The following is a 20,115-nucleotide window of genomic DNA, read 5'->3' as shown; positions in this document are numbered from 1 at the left end:
TACAGCCATTTTGCCTATATTTGGCATCTCTCTAATGCTGTTGGTTAGCTGAAATATATTAATATTAGCATTACATAATTTGCTAAGGACATGCAGGATTTACTGCAAGCTGTAATGCTAATTAGTATTAGATTATTGTAGTATTGTAAGTATTTGATTTTGTGACACAGGCAGTTTTATTTTGGTTCACCAGGGACGAAATGCTGGAATTAAGCTCTATAGAAATTTTTTGTGTCACAGTTGGTAGCTGGAACGTTTCCTGGATACAATTATCATGGTTGCCAAATTATTTATTGCAGAATTATTAAAGCATTGTTTTAGAATAATCTCAATAATGTATGCAGTATGATGTCATATTAAGTACAATGTTATTTCTTATTGCTGCTACTTCTCTTCAGAGGATTACCGCCATTACAGTTACGGTAATTCTGCACGGACTGCTCCTTTGTGTTGTGTGTGGCCTTGTCTTGTTCTTATTGCATGCATTGTAATGTTATGTATGTACTAACAGTGAAACCCATGAACTGGATACATTTACATGCATACCAGGTGCTTTTTTATGCAGGAAAATATGTAGACATCTAAATTTGAGCAAGAAAAATGGAAGAAGAATTATGTGGATCTCTACATTTACGCATCTAAACACGTGTTTACAGGAGTACCTTAATGGCCACTTTTTACTTGGAATCTTGCTGCCAGCTAATGCCAGCAAGACCCCGTTTAGATATCAGTAAATGCATTATGGCTGTACCAGCCCTTGCAAATAATTTTTGGGGTTAAAACTGTTAAAACATTTTTACGTAGGCATAAATAAATACATTATTAAACTGAACTGTATAGCCTGCTGTTGGCATCACAAGCCTATGGTTACCATGCTGTGGCTCTTTCTTCACACCCCCAAGTCATGTTAGCTATAGCAGGAAAAACGGAGTAGCAGCCTGGTGGCCATGCCCTCAGGATGCCATGGGCTTACCAGTTTTAAATTACTATTCTCACTGGATAGGGCTCTAAGTAATTGTAAATGTTCAAATACAAAAAAGAGACATAGTATAGTATTTGCACATATCCTTTATTTAATGTAGCATGATGAAAAGATTTAGCCCGTCCTTTTGCTCCAGAGGCTACCATCTAATTTTGCCGTAAAGGGAAAAGTGTGGTTGGCAGCTGTTCTTAAAAAGATCCATAGCTAATAAGCGAGAGAGGCTAGGCACCTATAGAGATAAAATGCTCCTGTAATTTCTGGGAGGCATGCATCCTGTGTAATTAAAGATGTAGTTAGTCTTTAACCTAACCCACTAAAAACACATTTCAACATTTTTATTGTAGACTTTCACTTGATTTTAACTGCTTTTGTGATTTTGCTGAGGAATTGTACTAAATATCTTCACTATAAAGCGGGTTATTGTATCTTAACAATAAAACCAAAGCAGCATAATCTGCTTCAGCTGTTTTCTAATATGTTCAAAACCCGGTAATATATTTTCCCAGACTATGCGTCAGAATCTACTATAAGTGCATAACCTTTCCTGTATCAGAATGAATAACCATGCAAAGTCTGTGAAATTAAACATACACTATATTGTCAAAAATATTGTGACACCTCCCTTTACACGCACATGAATTTTAATGGCATCCCAGTCCTTAGTCCGTAGGGTTCAATATTGAGTTGGCCCACCCTATGCAGCTATAACAGCTTCAGCTCTTCTAGGAAGGCTGTCCAAAGGTTTAGGAGTGTGTCTTTGGGAATTTTTGACCATTCTTCCAGAAGCGCGTTTGTGAGTTCAGGCACTGATTCTGGCCAAGAAGGCCTGGCTCGCAGACTACACTCTAATTCATCCCAAAGGTATTCTGTTGAAGTCAGGACTCTGTGCAGGTCAGTCAAGTTCCTCCACCCCAAACTCGCTTATCAATGTTTATATGGAACTTGCTTTGTGCACTGGTGCGCAGTCATGTTGGAACAGGAAGGGGCTATCCCAAAACTGTTCCCACAGAGTTGGGAGCATGAAATTGTCCAAAATGTCTTTGTATGCTGACGACTTAGGAATTCCATTCATTGGAACTAAGGGGCCAAGCCAAACCCCTGAAAAACAACCCCATACCATAATTCTCCCTCCACCAAATGATTTGGACCAGTGTATAAAGAAAGGTCCAAAAGAAATGGATGAGAGAGTTTGGGGTGGATGAACTTGACTGGCCTGCACAGAGTTCTGACCTCAATCTGATAGAACATCTTTGGGATGAATTAGAGCGGAGACTGCGAGCCAGGCCTTCTGGTCCAAAATCAGTGCCTGACCTCACAAATGAGCTTTCGGAAGAATGGTCAAACATTTCTATAGACACACTCCTAAACCTTGTGGACAGCCTTCCCAGAAGAGTTGAAGCTGTTATAGCTGCAAAGGGTGGGCCAACTCAATATTGAACCCTACGGATTAAGACTGGGATGCCATTAAAGTTCATGTGCGTGTAAAGGCAGGCGTCCCAATACTTTTAATAATATAATGTACATGGGCTTATTTTGTTAGAAAAAAAAATTGACTGCTGAAATAACCAGAAATCTGATTGGTGATTTAAGGTTTACTCTACGTTGATGTCAGGATTGATTTTTGAGTGCTTTATTCAATAAACTCAGTCAATTTTGTTTTTTTTAAAACTGAAGTAGAAAAAATGTCTAGATAGTCTTATTAAAGCTGTATTTTCTTTCCTTATAGATTGAAAATGTATAATTTAGGTGAACATAGGAAAGCTGCTGTTTGACCATCTATGGCCTAATGACAGTCCTAAAATATCTGAACGTGGCCATAAAAACATTTAGTTTGATAGTACAATCTTTGTAAACTGTCCTTTAGATTTAACAAAACTGTTAAGTGAAGCCCTATGAAAACAGTCCTTGTACTATATGGCTGTTGGCAGATCTCAAGGAGATCGTATGATCAGATTGTAACACATAGGGTAAGCTTTGAAGCTTTTTACCTTCTTTGCTTGTTGTGGGTTGAAAATGCGGTATCTCTTATCTTAATTCCTTGATAATATCTTCAATAACTTGATAAAAGGCAATGATCCCTGATTAACCATGTCCTGAAATGTTGAAGATGTTGTTGCAACCCTGTATGTTGTTCAGTACTGTGCTGTTTTTTATGTCATACTACTCATTCCAACTTGCCCCTTGGTCACCAGATTTTTCTTTTCCATTACAGGGACCTCCTGGACCACCTGGGCCACCTGGTTTGCCTGGATCAAAGGTGTTATACCTAATTTTAAAAGATATTTTTATGTATATAAGCCTATACATAGAGCAACTCAGCTTCCTGTATAACTTTAGAAATGTTTTTAATATTAATGAGCATATTGACATTTTAACAAATTTAAGTTACAGTATAATACATTTTGTGCCTTTATGCTTATGCTGCTGGTTGTATATGGTGGCAATTGCTATGCTTTGCTACTCTATGAAGGCAATGCTTGTGTAGTGCCATGCATCAAAAATACTAACCCTAATTACCAATTGGCCTATAATTTCAAACTGATGAATCCATCTAAATCATCCCCTGCATTATTACAATATCAAGTTGGTAAAAGCAAAGCCTACACTTTGATATCTAGAGTTCATTTTTGAATGAACACACCTATTAGGCCCCTTTCACACATGCGGACCGTTCAGATCCGCCTGTCAGTTTTTTAGGTGGATCTGAATGGGTGCCCCATGCATCTCTATGGGGCAGCGGATGTCAGTGGAGACATGTCCGCTGACACCCGCTGACATCCGATCCGATCCTGTCCGTCAAATCCGGATGGATGCAAACCCTATTTTCCATCTGTCCAGCGGATCGGATCGGATGGGATCGGACAGACAGGCGGTCAATTCTCATCCGATTCCCCCATAGAGGACAGCGGGGATCTGACACCTCCATCTCCGCACACAGAGCGGAGACGGAGCTGTCACCCGCCTGTTCAGAGGGGGATCGGCGTATCGATCCCCCCCGCTGAGCAGCACAGCTCCGTCAACGGGATGGAGCCCTGTGAAAGGGGCCTTAGTCTTTTAATTTAGACATTTGAGAGGTGTTTTTTTTAAAACTTTGCAATACTCTTAAATCCTAGTTCAAGCTTTTTTTTTTTTTTATGATCTGGCAAACGTTTAGTAATCTCCCCGATCTTTCTTCCAATTTACGTTAGAAGCATCTTACATTATCATATGAAAAAGTTGTCTTTCAATCTCTTGTGAAATTTGCTAGTTGAATGTAAACTTCAGTAAAGCCTAACGGGCTTGTCTTCATTGCTCCAAGTGTGATAAGAGACTGGCAACTTCTGTCTGATGATGGTAAGTGTTTCTAATACTGATAACAGCGTTCTTGACAGGCTAGCTTTAAATGAAAAACTCTGTACATATCACAAGCTGTCATTTTGTGAAATCACAGACAGAAGCTACGTATTGTAACATGAACTGTCCCTTTGCTTTCTTTATGTTCTCAACGAAGATTACTCTTTCACTACAAGAAGCTGATGTATGCATTTAGAAAGCCATAATCACCTAAATATGGTGTGGTGGTTTCATTCAATATCTGCCAGTGAACTTAGCTCATGGTAACTTACATTGTTTCTACAGGGAGAGGGAGGCCCTATTGGTCCTCCAGGAGTTGATGGGGAGCAGGTAATGTTTGCAGTAATTTATCATTTAAAATTTCAATGTGTAGGGGGTGGTTAATATTAATCAATACTGAAATGGACATTAATGCTCAGAAATAAGTAATCTTGAAATAAATGACAATCACTCAAGTCTAAAATAATATATGATTGTTATTTACATAATTACTATATATTCTAAAAGTTATTTAGCTTAGATTAACACTGAAACACTAAAAACCCATGTTCCATGCACATTTCCCAAAACGCATTAAAAACGCACTCCAGCTTCAATCTGCAGCAGTTGTCAATGTTAAGTTAACAACATCTCAAACACAGAGCGCCATTGCAGTGCTTTTGCCTGCACTGGATCGCATGATACAAAAATACCATGCGATTTGGTTGCAGCGCGATTTGACCACAAATTGCACCACACAGAATCACATGTGAATCGCACAGGAATGTGTAGTGTATTCATAGTGTGAACTGGGGCTTACTGGCATCTCAATGCGATTGCCATTTTTTAACACACAGATACCTTCATTTTTGAACATTAGTGTCCTAATACTACCACATCATTGCCTAGATGTTACATTTCCGAACATTAGTGTCCTATTGTCCTAATAGATGTTTTTATTTCTGAACATTAATTTCCTAATACTACTATATTACTATCTAGATAATCTTTCATTTCTGGACACCAGGATCCTAATACTACCATTTCATTGTTTAGATCAGCCTTTCTCAACCTTTCTCAACCTTTCTACCACAGGAGAACCCCTGAAATAGACCTGAATCTCTGGGAAAACCCACTAAAATGATTAGACCTACAGTTCATTATACCGTAGCATAATTAGTAGGATGCAGAGAGTTTTAAATAAATGTGTAAAGAATAGGGTTTACTTAATAATCTTCCTCTGGGGTTCCTCCTGGATGAGGGTGACCTAATAATCAACCTCTGGACTTCCCCCAGAGCTTGTTAGGGGTTCCTTGGAAGTAAAGTCTCTCAAGGAATCCTCAGCAACTTCTGGAGGAACCCCAGGATTTCATGGAACCATGGTTGAGAAAGACTGTTCTAGATCATGCTCATTCATTTCTGAGCATTAGTGTCCTAATATGACCATATCACTTTTCAGATGTTTTATTTTCTGAACATTAGTGTCCTAACATCACCATGTCGCTATCTAGATGTTCTTTCATTACTGAACATTAATGTCCTAATACTACCATGTTAATATTTAATTGTCCTTCATCTGTTAGAGGTTACCACTAAAGTATTATTTTCTACCCAGCAATAGCATGACTTCCTGCAGTACTGCTTTTGCTTGACAACAGATGAAAGCTGACAGGGCAGTAAAGTTGGTGGAATAGGACTAGATGTAAATCATACCATCATAGATTTGATTTGATTCACTTAAAAACTATCTGTAGTCTCTTCATATTCAAACATTTAAAGAAGAAAACAAGTGACTCCTATTTTATTTAGCTCTTGTTCACAACAGTGCGACTTGTCATGCGATTTGACAGTTCCAAATTGCATGACAAGTCGCACCCCCATTGCTGCCAATGAAACTATTTATATCACCAGGGCTCATGTCGCAGTGATTATGAAAAAGTTCCTGCACTACTTTTTACCGATTTCATTGAAACTTACATAGACTTCGGTTAAATGAAGTCACTGATATCACGCTGAAGTAGCGCAATTTCAAAGCCGTACCGTTGTGAACCAGGGACAGTGTACAAAAAAAAGTATTTTTTTTGACCAAAAATAATACTGTGTTTTGATTCCCATCCGTGCTTTATATTATGTTAAAAAAAGCAATGGTTTATGTGTTACTGTTCATATTACACTGCCAATGTACATGTGCTTATAATTTCTAGGAGATCTCTAGAGATAAGATTTTGTAAAGATGTTACTAATGCCACCTTCCCTTGGCAGTAGACAAACATCTGACCAATGTGACAAATTAAAGATGGCAGTTTCAAACATCTATCTAAAAACCTAATGCACTGGACCTTAAAGTGATTGTAAAGTCTCACTTTTTTTCCTTATAAAAATAACAAACATGTTATACTTACCTGCTCTGTTGCAGTGGATTTGCACAGAGCAGCCCGGATCCTCCTCTTCTGGGGGTCCCTCTTCTGTGATTATAGCCCCTCCCTTCTGATGAGTGCCCCAACAGCAAGCAGCTTGCTATGGGGGCACCCGAGCCGAGTCACAGCTCCCTGTGTCCATTCAGACACAGAGCCCTGACCTGGCCCCACCCCCTCTCTCCACTTATTGGCTAGCTGACTTTGATTGACAGTGTCTTTGCCAATCAGGAGGGAGAATCTTGAACAGCTGAGACACTCATGAACATCACTGGATAGGGACCTCAGGTAAGGGCCGAGGGGGGCTAAATGGATTAGGATTAAAAAACCTTTCCTTCTGACTTTACAAGTCTTTTAATAGGAACTTAATATGCTTTTAGGTCAATTTAAATTTATAGTTTTATATTTAAAGTTTATTTTATTTATTTTTTTTTAACTAATGCTTAAAGTAGAACTTTAGGCAAACTTTTTTTTTTTTTTTCATTTTGGATAGAGCAAGGGAGAGGTATAACCCCTGTCAGATTTTTTTTTTTTTTTTTTGCCATATGTGTCCGACTGAGGAAATATACCTTCACTTTCCCATAGCCAAACAGTAGATGAGAAAAAATGAAGGGAATTTCTTGGGGATCATCAGGTCACCAGAACTAGAGTCCCCAGTGGAAGATTTCCCCTCTATTACTTTTCTGGGGGCAACCCAAAATTTGTTGTTTTTTTTTTTTTTACTTTGACTTTCAATAATAATGGTAAACAGGACAAATAGAGAGGGTGAATCTTCCTAATGGGGACACAGACAGCAATAAAAAACTGATAAGCATTCTAATCCTTCTCCACTCAATTCAAAACGCCACCCTATCCAAAACTCAAAAATAGTTTTGCCTTTAGTTATACTTTAACGTATATCTAAAGCAAAGACTTATTTTTTGTATAGAGTAGGACATGGTAAAATCACTCTCAGGCTTTTTTTCACCTGTGTCCCATTTTAGAAATTTACCTTTAAGAGGCGGGTAAGTCTCCCAAGTGTGGGCACAGAAAGCATTAAACACCTGAGATGGGTTTAAACACTTCCTTACCCTATCCAAAACAGAAAAAAGGTTTGTATTTAGATATACTTTATAAATTTTTCTGAGAGCCGGTTCACATACAGGCGACCCGACTTGCCGGGGCGACCTGTGAAGTCGCGGTGCGACATGCACAGACTTCATATCATTGAAGTCAATGCAGGTCGCTCCAAAGTAGTAAATAATATAAAATAGCTGCGCTATGCACCACTTAGCTAAAATTCATATAACACTTAGTGAATAAATTACATAAATGAAATTAATATATATCTGTGAAAAGCAGCTACACAAAATGACCCTGAAAAAATCATAAAGCATAAAAAGTGTAAAATTGTAGCACTTAAAACTATTACTAAAAAGTCCATGTAATTAAAAGGAACAGTCCTTAAGATCAATCCAAGTGATGGATAACCACGTGTAGATGGAAACTATAGTGTACAGTCCATTTTCCCTTCAAAGGCCACGTGACATAGACCACCACCAAGAGAGGTATCTTAAATACCCTTACCAGATCTCACCATGTATTGAGCAGTACACCGATATAGACCTCAAAGACATAGGATCGATCCCAGCAGATGTCCAAGGCACACTAGATCACAAACACTGATATCCTCTCGCACTTGATCTTCATAGGCCAGGTTGTCCTGCTGCTATTAAACAGGATTGACAATGTTGCGATTGCAGTGAGGTTGGCAGTGTGGGTTCCACCAATGCTCATAGAATTGTTCCTCTGATCTCTGCTCCAGGCGCTGGAGATACAGCATATACTCCTGGACTGTGCTCTCTGCCTGTGTTCCTCACCACTGCAACTCCTGGTCTCCAACTGGCCAGCCCCAAAGTAGTACAGGACCGTTTTTCTAAGTCGGAGCGACATGTGTCGCTCCTATTAGAACGGGTCCTGTGCTAATCTATGGCAGGCGACTTGTCAGGCGACCAAGTCGCCTGACAAGTCGCCCCAGTGTGAACCGGCTCTAATTGTTTATAAAAAATTTATTTAGCAAATAAACATTTCATTCACGATGCTTTCATGGCACTGGTTTTGCAGAATAGTCTGTTTTTTCATCACTGCTGCTCTCTTTGTGATTGTCTTTTTCTATATGAAATTTCATTCAGAAAAAGAGGGTGTGTGTGTCCCTCTTGTGACTTAGGCAGGCCATACACAGTTTGAATCTTGGCTGGTTTAGCAGGAACCGGTCGAAATTTGGACCTTTATGAGCAGGCTCAATGTACTAAGTTGATCGATGGATCGACTTGGGTACAACCAGCCTGCTGGATTGTCTTGTGGTTATCGCTAGTGGCTGCTATAGCTGCTAGCGATAGTCTCTGTTTTCTCAATGGCCTGGCCGGAGGGATTCCTGCATCAACACTGTATGTGTTAATGGGGGAATTGAGCTAAGTTTCTTTCCCACAACCCATGGTTGAAGGAAAGAAATTCGCTCCATGTATGGCCAACCTTAATCAACATTGTATGTCATTTTCAACGAATCTGCTCTATGAAAGCTTAGGCTTTTTATCCAGCATGTAAAAAGAAGTCTAGAGCTTCAACTGCTGGCTTCAAATGGTAAACATTTAAAAAGTGAAAAAGGTATTCCTCTTTTTAATGTTGAACTTTATGAATATAGACCTTATATACTAAACACTAAACAGTCCCTTAAATCATACATGATCCAACTTTAACACAATAAAGTGTTAACTCGATTATCCAGATAGCAATGTTTTAACCCATAAATGTGATCAATATGTCACACATAGGAAACTGCTGCTTCTTTTTTTAAATGTGTTATAAAATTGGGTGTTATTACCAGCTACCAATTAGAATAAAAGGTTGGCTCTGATTTAGAGCTGGTATGGGAAATGTATAAATAAATTGGTGGAGGTGGGCACTTTAGGGAGTTATTGTCTGAAGGCATGTCAGTTAGTAAGGCTTATAGATGTTTTTGCAATAAAACGTACACGCTATAAGAAAATCGGGGTGAACATTTTCGTCCGAGGAACGATCGCACAATTTTCTGATAGTGTGTATACAACTTTTGACAGCCGATTTCGACCTTCCAAATGAAAATTTCCAAAGGGACAAACTCCAAAATTTTTACCCTAAGGAAACAGAACAAACAATGTTTGTTTAATATGTACCGCTTTCGTACGATTTTCGTATGAGAAATATCAGATACGAAAAACTGCACGTGATCAGAAACAACAAATAACAAAAAAAAAAAAGCCTTTGTCATAAGAGAATTTTCTTACTGCCTTGCCTGTGAAACATCGAGGAAAACCGGCCGATCATGTGCCCGGTTTTCTCAAAGTGTTTACGGGGCTTAAATGTAACACCAGTTTCTGGTGGGAGAGCACAATACAGTGTTAGACTTAGCAGCAAATCTTGGGTCACTCCGGCAGACCAGTCACAACTTCTAGAGTTGACTGGTGCTATTCCTAACATCACGAGAAAAGTTGGTGTTAGTTATAATTGCAGAATCCAGCCTCAACAATTACTGTTTTGAACATTATAAATTTTAAAGTACATGTTTTGTTAATGTTCCTTTTGATTCCACAGGGGTTTGCATTGTATTGTATATACGAGATCTCCACAGAATGAATGTGGGAGCCCCACTGCAAAAGTGCAGAAATTACATAGCCTGAATGCAGTAAAGCTTTTTAGATGGAAGATGGGCAATTAACTGTTACAAGGGGTTTACAGTCACCGTTAGAATCGATTCCCATGAATACAGCCATTATTTTGTTCTCATTTTCAGTCATTGTAATTTTTTCTTGTTTACTTCTTCAAGATTGTCATTTTCATCTTGATATACTTTTCTTAAAACTGGTACTCACAGAGATCATTTTATTCTTCCCATTCTGCCTCAGTATCTTCTTGTTCTATCCCAGGCTTTTGATTGCACTGCTATTGCTAGGTAACAGTACTAAATGATGATGGAATTTTAAGTACCTGCCCCATGTAAACATTGCATTAACAGTAATATCTAATGGCCAGTTATATATGGTTTGTACATTAATTGCAATTACATTTACGAGAGGAACAAATTATAGGCTTTGGGTTATACATCCATTCAAAGGAGAATTAATCATTTTAAACATGCTAAATGTAGCTTGTCACGCTTGATAAAAAAAATAAACGCAATGTAAATTAATTTTGTATAACTATAAGATCTTAAAGTTGAGCGTAGAATTTACATACGCAAATATCAAAGTCATTTTTTTTAATTTTAAATAACTTTCATCATTTAATGCTGTGCGTTATTTACAATCTGTTACTGACTATTTAAACTACTGTGGCAACTAAAGATAATGAAACCATGCCATGATTCACATAAACTAATATATGAAATTAATCTCCATACAGTGGTTTTGCACATTGCTCGAGGTGTAAAAATTGAATTCATAAATGCTTTCAGCGTATTCTTAACTACTACTAAATCTGGCAAACATTACTAGGAAAAAAAAATAGTTATTGCCCACTAGTCACTAATGAAAGTCAAATAAAATAATATACCAGTAAGGTAGCTAAAATTTGGAAATGGCTGGCAGATTCAAGTCTAAGTAGTAAAACAGTATCATATCATCATTGTAAGGATTTTAACGGACTTCACAGATTATTATCTGCTTTTGTTCCGTAGATATTGAGACTTGCTGAAAGTCAGTTTTAAGTGGTTGTGCTTCTATCAAAAATACAGCCCCAGTTTCAGTCTTGTAATGGGAAACATTATACTAGCATCCCTACAGACTTGCAGGATTCTTGTTAAGTAGTTCATCTTAAATAACATATTGTAAATATAGTGTTTTTTAAATATTATTATTACTGTAAGCCATCATTGCAGTCCTTCTATTATACAGTCATCTTTATTGTGATCACCCAGTAAAAAACCCTCTTTTAATATAGCAAGACCTTTTTGGCATTAAAAAGTGACATTGACATTGCATACAGTGTTACATTTGGCTTGGTTGCTTGGCTGGACTTCCTGCTACTGAATAAACAAGTATGATTCTTTGTGCTATATAAAATATACTCCCTACATGCAAAACAGTCAGAAATCAAACTTCTATACTATAATAAAGCCTGTGTGTTGTATTCACTTGAAAAAAAAAAAATATATATATATAATATAATATAATATACCAGTAGCACAGCTCCTCTAGAGCTCTGAGATACAATTTGAAAGCCTAAGTGCAGCCAAAATGAAAAAGCATAAAAATCAGCACAAGGGACATAGCAAGTTGCTTAGTAGGATGTGTCTGTTGTGCTGATGTTGATGATGATCTTCTTTTAGTAGTAATCTTCGTCTGCCCATGTTCCCCAACCCCCACCCCTGTAATCTTCTAGGGTGGTGTGGGTTATTAGAACTGTGGGCGATCTCACATTCCTTTGATGATACCCTAGAATTTTTTGAGAAAGCTGTCATTTATGATTGCTCCATTGCTGAAAAACTCACTTGGTGTCACTATTGAAAAAGATTGGTCTCCTGTACACTCATCAATGAACTTAACCAAATTTATAATCCTGCAAGTCCTTTTGGTATGTTTCTACAAAAATGTTCTATGTTTTGGAAGAAAGTTATTTGAACCAGTTTTCTTTTTTTTTGTCTTTTGTCCCTAACTTCATGTTGGAAATACAACAGGAAGTGACATAAAATCTCTCCAAAGGAGGGGTAATATCCTCTTAGAAAGTTATCTCCAGATAAGGCATCCCCATTGGAAGATTGGCCTCCCCATGGTCACCAGAAATAGAGACAATGAACCTCCCCAGTTGTAACACAATATCAATTACTTCAAACCCTAGCCTTCACTGTTTTGATAATTCCTCTTGGCAGGGATATTTTCTGTTACAATGTCTTTGCACATTTCTGTAAAGATGTAGCATTATTTGCAAATATTTTTAAAGCAATGACAATGCAATGCAAAGTGTTTGCTTGTGCTGCTCTAACTCCTATACCATAATAAAGATTTAGTTGCTATGCACCTCACACAAAGGATGTGGTGGGAGTGATGTTCACTGCAAGTTTCAATTCCTTCTTTTTTCAGAACTAGAGAAGATCCCATCTATGCTGGTACAGTGGGGTTATCTGTACAACTTTTTATATGGTGGCCAGTGTTTTCTCCCATTTGCTGGTTCTCCAGTTTGTTACAACATAAATGTTCCCAAAAAGGGATTTTTTTCTTCACCGTATAAGGCTTTAGAACAAAAGAACTGTTGAATATTAGCTTCCTTCTCAGTCCTGTGCAGCATTGCAATAGGAGTCAACAGGACAGCAGAATAATGATGTTTTGATTTTGAATACAGTGTTCGAGTTGAACTTCTGTTACCACTACTGGTCCTATACTGTACCCTGATTGACTGGGCAAGACATGGTGGATGCATTAAACACTATTTTTTTTAGTTACATCCACTGCTTTCATGGTTTTTGCCTCCACAAGGGACTACTTAGTCCACAACAGTATATCATTTGGATGTGAAAACATACACATTACCACAACAGTGGATAAATCAGCAATAACACGAGTAAGTACCCAGTATTCTAGTTCACTAAATCATGACATCTTTTTTTATCTCTAGAAACCACAGAGCTGCATGCTATCCATCTTGTAAAGAGAGTACTTGCATACCCTGTAAGTTTTCCTAACTGTTAATTAAGTTGCTATTGCATTGAACAGGGCCCTAAAGGTTCCAAAGGAGATCGTGGAGAGTCGGGAATAGCGGGAGAGAAAGGAGGCATTGGCCTCCCTGGATTACCAGTAAGTGTTAACAACCATCTCTGTTGTCACCCAATTTCAATTGACTAATCAAAGATTTCAAAGATTCCTGAAATTGATTGTCTTTGGGAATTGTAATTAAATGCAAACAAATACTGTACACTAATTCAAAATGTATATGATCTCAGCCAAAGTAGTTGATAGTATCTAGTGAGAAATATTGCCTTCAATTTAAAAAAGAAAATATGAGCTGCAACATTTAATTATAAGTGTATCTGCACTTACAGTTTTCTCCTAGTGCCCCTACAAAGTTCCACAAATACCTGTTAAGCCTGTGCAATTCACTTAATGCAGCTTACTGTGATGGTGTGGCAACAATGCTGCACTGCTTCTGAATTCAGAGTTGCCACTCCCACATAAGCTTTGTAAGGGAAGGTAAAGGAAAGTTTTTGTTTAGTTTGCTTTAATCTTATGATTCTTGTGCATCACATAGTAACTGGATTTAGTACTTGTTTAGACTGTCATAGTATTTAGGTATACTGGTGATGGATGTTCTTAAATATCATGCTTTGGCAAGCAACAGTAGTCACAAATAGACAGGGTCCATGATTTCCTAATTCTGCCCTTATGTTGGATATTTACATCACATTTTGGAATTACACTGCTTTTTTTATTATTAACAAGTTCAATAACAAGAGGGCTGTGTCCTTTCATTAAATGGAGATTTTTAGGTATTTTAGGTATACACACTGTAATCACATGGTTATGTCACCATAATATTCCCTAATATTTTGCTGCCCTCTTTGACCAAAAATACATTATGCTGGAGTAAGCACATGTGAATTATAGCACCCTTTCAAGCCCAGTCCCCTGTGCCATATAATTTTTTCAAATACAATTTACTGTTAGAAAGTGCTATTGGGGGCAGGATGCAGTCTATTATATATGCAGAACCACTTTCCAACCATAAAGACCACCAAACAAGAAAAAGGAAAGATGATTCAGCGTTTCTTATCCTAGCCAAAGAAGCCTGGCTCCTTCTAACATCCCTTACATTTCTCTTTATGAACTCAGCCACACATGCCCAGAGGTGGCCATAAGAGGCAATAAAATAAGAAATATTAATTGACACTATTTGTACATTCTGTGCCTTGGTGATGCTGTCCCTTCTGCTCTAGGAACTGACCTCAAGATTGCCATTGTGGTAAATACAGCCCTGTCTATGAGACTTCTGTGACTGCACTTTTATTATACAAAGCTTATTCACATTCTGTATGCGATCAAATGCTACTTCCTTAAGTTTATTTCCCTGAGTTTGTACATAGGATAATCATAGTCTAATATAAGAAAATAGGGTATTTTGGCAATTACTGAAACCAGCTAACCTGGAAATATCTAGCTTTGAGTGACTTCATAAAAATTGTCTATAAACAATATGTTTCCAATTTTTATTTTCCAGAAAATTATGCCCAAGTGCTCAATCAACTTTTGGTTTGATCTTAAATGTATTAAATAAAAAAAACAGAAAAAGTCAGGTTTTCAAAGGGTTGGTGTTCATGCATATAGTCTTAAGTCGTATAGTTTGATAAGCCTTATTTTTTAAACATTTGACTTCAAAACAAAATTCAACTAGCCACAAAGAAGGAAGGGAAAAATTGAAGTAGACACAAACCCTAACTGGATTAGTTATTATTATTATAGTTATTACGTAGCTTGCTTAAGCACCATGAATCCTAAACAAATGTGTTGGCTTTTGTTTTATAAAATACTGTTTTAACTTCTATATGCTTGTTGCATCTCAGTGTTGCCGAACTCCTTCAGCCTTTTTCAACCATTTTCTGTTAAAATGTACTCGGTGTACGCTGCACATCAATGCACTGAACCAGCTTCTAGATAGTGACAACAGTTTACAATGCCTGTATATTTTGTGTCGGCATGGCCATTCGAACTCTCAATCAGGCATGCATGTGATAGGATGGTAGGGCAGGAACACGACTGGGAGAAAGTTATCACTGATAATAGAAAGTGCCCAGCCATGGAATTTCATACCAAGATAAGGACCTCTTTCACACTTATGTGACTTGTCCTGCAACTTGGGACTGCAAAGTCGCATGACAAGTCCTACCCTATGATTTCCAATGAGTACCGTTCATATATGTGCAACTTCAAGTCGCAGGGACTTCAAAGTGGTCCCTGCACTTCTTTGGTCCGACTTTGATGTGGCTTGAGTTCAGTAGACCTCAAGATTACACAGGCATTGCTTTAGACCCAGTCAAAATCACATCACAATTGTGTCAAAGCCGTGGCAAAATTGTGTCAAAAAATCATGGAAAAATTGATCGATTTTTAGGTCGCACAAGTTTGAAATACAAGGAAAGTACCCCCATTGGTATGGGATTTTACATGCCACTCAAAGTTTGAAATGAGCCTTATGGATATTTTTAATGAAAGGTGGGTATTCAAAAAGATTAAAAACAACTTTTGAAATTACATTAACATGCTACAATTGAGGCTTCATTCACACAGCTGTAAAAATGTTCCTGTGGTCATTGCACATGCTTTCTAGGAGAAAAGTTCCTGTGTAATGATCAGTAAAATCGTTGCGTATCGATTCGTTTAAACACATAAAGAGGCGTACAAACATGTATCTATACATAATGATAATTTATCCCCCCCCCCCTAGTTTAGGCTTAATTTACGTGCTTACAAATGCGTATACATGTGCTTATAGGTGTAAGCGCATAAAGCATATATTCTTAGATGCAAATTTTTGTTACAGAGCTGAAAGCAGCTCATGTTTACACACCTGTGCCTATGGCTCAATTGAAAACAATGCAGCTGCATTCAGATCCGTAATTAAAAAACACTAGTATATGGGTCCTTTCACACGAACGATCCGATCAGATCCGCCTGTCAGTTTTTTAAGCGGATCTATTTTCCATCCGTCCAGAGGATCAGATGGGATCGGATGAGAGCGGACAGGCGGTCCGCTCTCATCCGATTCTCCCATAGAGAGCAGCGGGGCTCTGACACCTCCCTCTCTGCACACAGTGTGGAGACGGAGCTGTCATCCGCCTGCTCAGCGGGGATCAGCGGATCGATCCCTGCTGAGCAGAGAACGGAGCTTATCGGAAGGCGGTTTGTGTGAAAGGACCCTATGTGTTTTTTTACAGCCATGTGAATGAAGCCTGATATGAGATTTTAGTAATTTGGTTTAGATGTATTTTAATTCTGATTCTTTGCCCTGCCAGGCCTACTGAGCACTGAAAAATAACAGAAGATGGTAGCATAGATCTTAGTATATCAGGCATTTATTTTTGCACTGTTAAAAACGCAATATGATTTGCAAATATTACATATTTTCTAGGGTGCAAATGGGCTAAAGGGAGAAAAAGGAGATCATGGTTCACCTGGGCCTCATGGAGCTTCTGTGAGTAAGACAACAAATTTTGTAGAAAAGCTTATTATTCTCTGACTGTAATAACCATCAATCTAAATGGTGTATATTCTTAGGGCCTGCTATACTAAAGCTGAAGGTTTCCTTAAAAGATAACTGGTAAATTCATACTGTGTATTACAGACATCTGTGGGACTACTCAAACACTCAGCTGGGAACATACATATCTGAATTACCGTAACTAATGTTCTAAAACCCATCATTATAGTGGAGTATTTGTAATTCAAATGCCTTTAACTCACTAAGACCAGTCAAACCTGCATCCTAAATTCATTTTTCATAAAAATAGCAAAGCTTAATGCTGCATTTTTCCAGCTTCCCTGTGTCAGTGAACGGCTGCTGTAGGGGAGAGCGCTGGCAATGGCTGGGCTATGAGAGCCTATGGGTGATGTCACGACAATTTCACAGCTGTTGTTGAGTGCTACCTTACACGGGGAGCCAGAGTTGCAGGGTCACGTGCCCCAGACCAGACTGGTTTAAATAAGGAAGCACACAGATATTTTTTACACAGGGTATGCAGGATAGGTAGGAGGAGCGGGGGGGGGGGGGGGGGGATATTTCTAAGAATAGTTAGTATTAGGCTTTTCTTCCACTTTAATTATAAGTCACATATAATTAAAACCCGATTTCAGCCACAATTTTTTTTTTTTCATTTTTAATAGAACAGGGAAGATTGAGTAGCTATACCCCCTGAGGAGCTGCTGTTTCCTACTGCCATTTCCAGTAGGAAACAGCATTTCCAGTGAGGATCAGCCCAGACTAAAGCCCCGTACACACGCACAGATCGTCGTCATACAAACGTCCGCGGACGAAAGATCTGCCGATTGTACGCGTGTTAGTATGGTGCCTCCGACAGCTGTCTGCACACAATCCGCGGACAAGAGTCTTTCTTGCAAACATGAAAATTTTTGTCTGCGGACACCAGAACGGACGATTGTTCGCCTGTCAGTACAGAAATCAGCCGACGTTTGTATGACACCAGAACGGACGATTGTTCGCCTGTCAGTACAGAAATCAGCCGACAGACCGCAGATTTGCAAGACTGGGCATGCTCAGAAAATAAAAAACCCAGGGAAAGTTAACCATTACATGACATCACTTCTGCAGTCAGCTGAAGTCTGCGGACAAAATTCTTGTGCTGTCCTTGTGCTGTCTTTGCACTTTTCAACAGACACCGACATCCCGGGGAGAAAAGACGAACATTTGTATGACGACGATCTGTGCGTGTGTACGGGGCTTTAGATTTGACATTCACCAGCACACCAGTAACAGTTGAAGTAGACTTTATTGAAACAGGAAAAAGCCCTGACAGGGACGTTTGGGTTAAAAAAAAAATGGAATACAGACAACATTATAAATACTGTCACAGGCGATGTCAGAAACAGCACATTTAACAAAGGACAGTAATGGACAATGGCCTATCTATGAGTCCTAGTCCCTGACTAAAGCCAGTCATAGATGGATCAAATCTGTTCCACCTGTAGTGGAAGGAAAGAAAATTGCATAATCTACAGGCTGCTGGTGCCAGGACCCAGAGGAACACTCACTCTCAAATTAGTGTATTTGTAATCCCCAGAGTAGAGCAAGCAATACAGTCCCCTTTGGCAGCCCTCCTCTAATGGCAGCAAAGTGCTAGAAAAACAGTATCCAACAAACATATAGCGGTGTCACATAGGCCTCTTACTACCCTGAAGCTATGGCGATGTCCACCTACTCATTCCTCCATCCACAACTACTCCATCATGTAGCTAGTGGAGACTGGAACATTGTGGGGGCTTCTCTTGCACCTCCTGCCTGACACTCCTGAAGATGGAGACAGAGAGTGTGAGGGCATGAGTGCTGTAATGGGTGGCTGGTGGTGTCTGCTCTTTAAGTGGGTTGTACTGGAAGTCACAGTCCTCAAGACAGGATGCAGAAGCAGCTTGGCACCAGAGCAGGATGTGGTAGTAGCAGCCAGGAAGCAGTCAGTAACAGTAGGGCAGCAAGGGATCAATTCAGCAGGCAGAGAAAGTTCAGGAGGCAGGCCAAGAATGGTAACAGCTGGGCAAAGCAGTACAGAATCAGCAGACAGAGCAAGTCCAGGAAGCAAGCCAAGGTCGGTAACATTCTGGCAAGCAGTACAGAATCAGCAGGTGAAGGTGAGTCCAGTAATCAGGCCGAGGTCAAGGGGTACTAGATGAGCAGGTTTTGAGTCAGCAGGCAGAGGCAAAGTCTTGAAAGAAGCTGGGTCATACACGGGTAGACAAATATAGCAAATCAAGTCACAGGAACAAGTTGAAGACCATGCAACAACTTCTCTCAGTGACAGATTGGTTTAAATAAGACGCTGGACACTGAGTGTGCATGCTAATTGCAATGTACACATGCGCACATGGTGAACCAGCACAGTATGTCTGATATTACCCTTTTGCATAGAAGTATGAGTAAGTGTTCAATGCGCTAGCATGCGATTGGAAATCCAATTTACCTTACAGGCTCTCACTGTCAGGATGGATTTAGGTTTAGGAAATGCCTTTAACTTTGACTAAATGAAGGCCTCTGCAATTTGGTCAAACCTTTGGGTGGGATCAGGGGAAAGACAACATGCCAGGTCCTGGGTCTTCCTCTCTAGCCTGCACTTCCTAAGTTGTACGTAAAACTCTTTATCTCTGGGACTGCACGGTGCAGCTTGGGCCTCTCTTTTTCTGCCTCTGCCCTGTGTTTTTCTGCCACAGTAGCTCCCTGCAGCCAGTCTCTCTCTCCTATGGACACATGGCGCTTCAGCCCACAGTAATGCGGTGGCTTCTGTTTTCAGCTCTCCTGCTGGCAGTCCCAGGGGTTGCCCCAGAGCTTAGTAAATGATATGAAGCTCTGCTGACTCTCATCTTCCAGTCATGCAAGCAAAAGAAAAAATATTTTGTTATTTTTGTTTTTTTCCCTTCAACACATTTACTGATATCTGGGGCAAGTTCCTGCAAAGTGCATAATTGCAGCTTATGGTGAAAACTCACTCCCAGCAACAAAGTTTACTTTCAATTTAACCATATCTCTCAACTTTGTGAGATGCAAAAAGGGACAGCCTAGAGCACAAAGCAGGTAGGCAAAGGACACCCCCATGCCATACCACCATGAAGAATTAATAAGCAAAAAGTTATTGGATAAACTCAAAAGTGACAATGTGATAAAACAAAAGGTTTTTGCTAACGTTTA

General features: G+C 39.1%; 1 protein-coding gene across 1 annotated transcript in view; it reads left to right on the top strand.

Moving 5' to 3' along the window:
* The window catches only part of COL25A1 (collagen type XXV alpha 1 chain), a 613,974-nt gene that overhangs the window by 553,087 nt on the left and 40,772 nt on the right, over positions 1-20,115 (top strand). Inside the window, exons 23-27 of the mRNA XM_082263198.1 lie at positions 399-422; positions 3,195-3,239; positions 4,601-4,645; positions 13,431-13,511; positions 16,837-16,899. Of these exons, the coding sequence (XP_082119324.1) occupies positions 399-422; positions 3,195-3,239; positions 4,601-4,645; positions 13,431-13,511; positions 16,837-16,899 (258 nt within the window). The remainder of the gene's footprint in view (positions 1-398; positions 423-3,194; positions 3,240-4,600; positions 4,646-13,430; positions 13,512-16,836; positions 16,900-20,115) is intronic.

The sequence above is a fragment of the Pelophylax lessonae genome (genome assembly GCF_965119305.1).
Source record: "Pelophylax lessonae genome assembly, chromosome: 1".
Taxonomy (NCBI): domain Eukaryota; kingdom Metazoa; phylum Chordata; class Amphibia; order Anura; family Ranidae; genus Pelophylax; species Pelophylax lessonae.
This window is presented reverse-complemented; position numbering and strand designations above follow the sequence as displayed.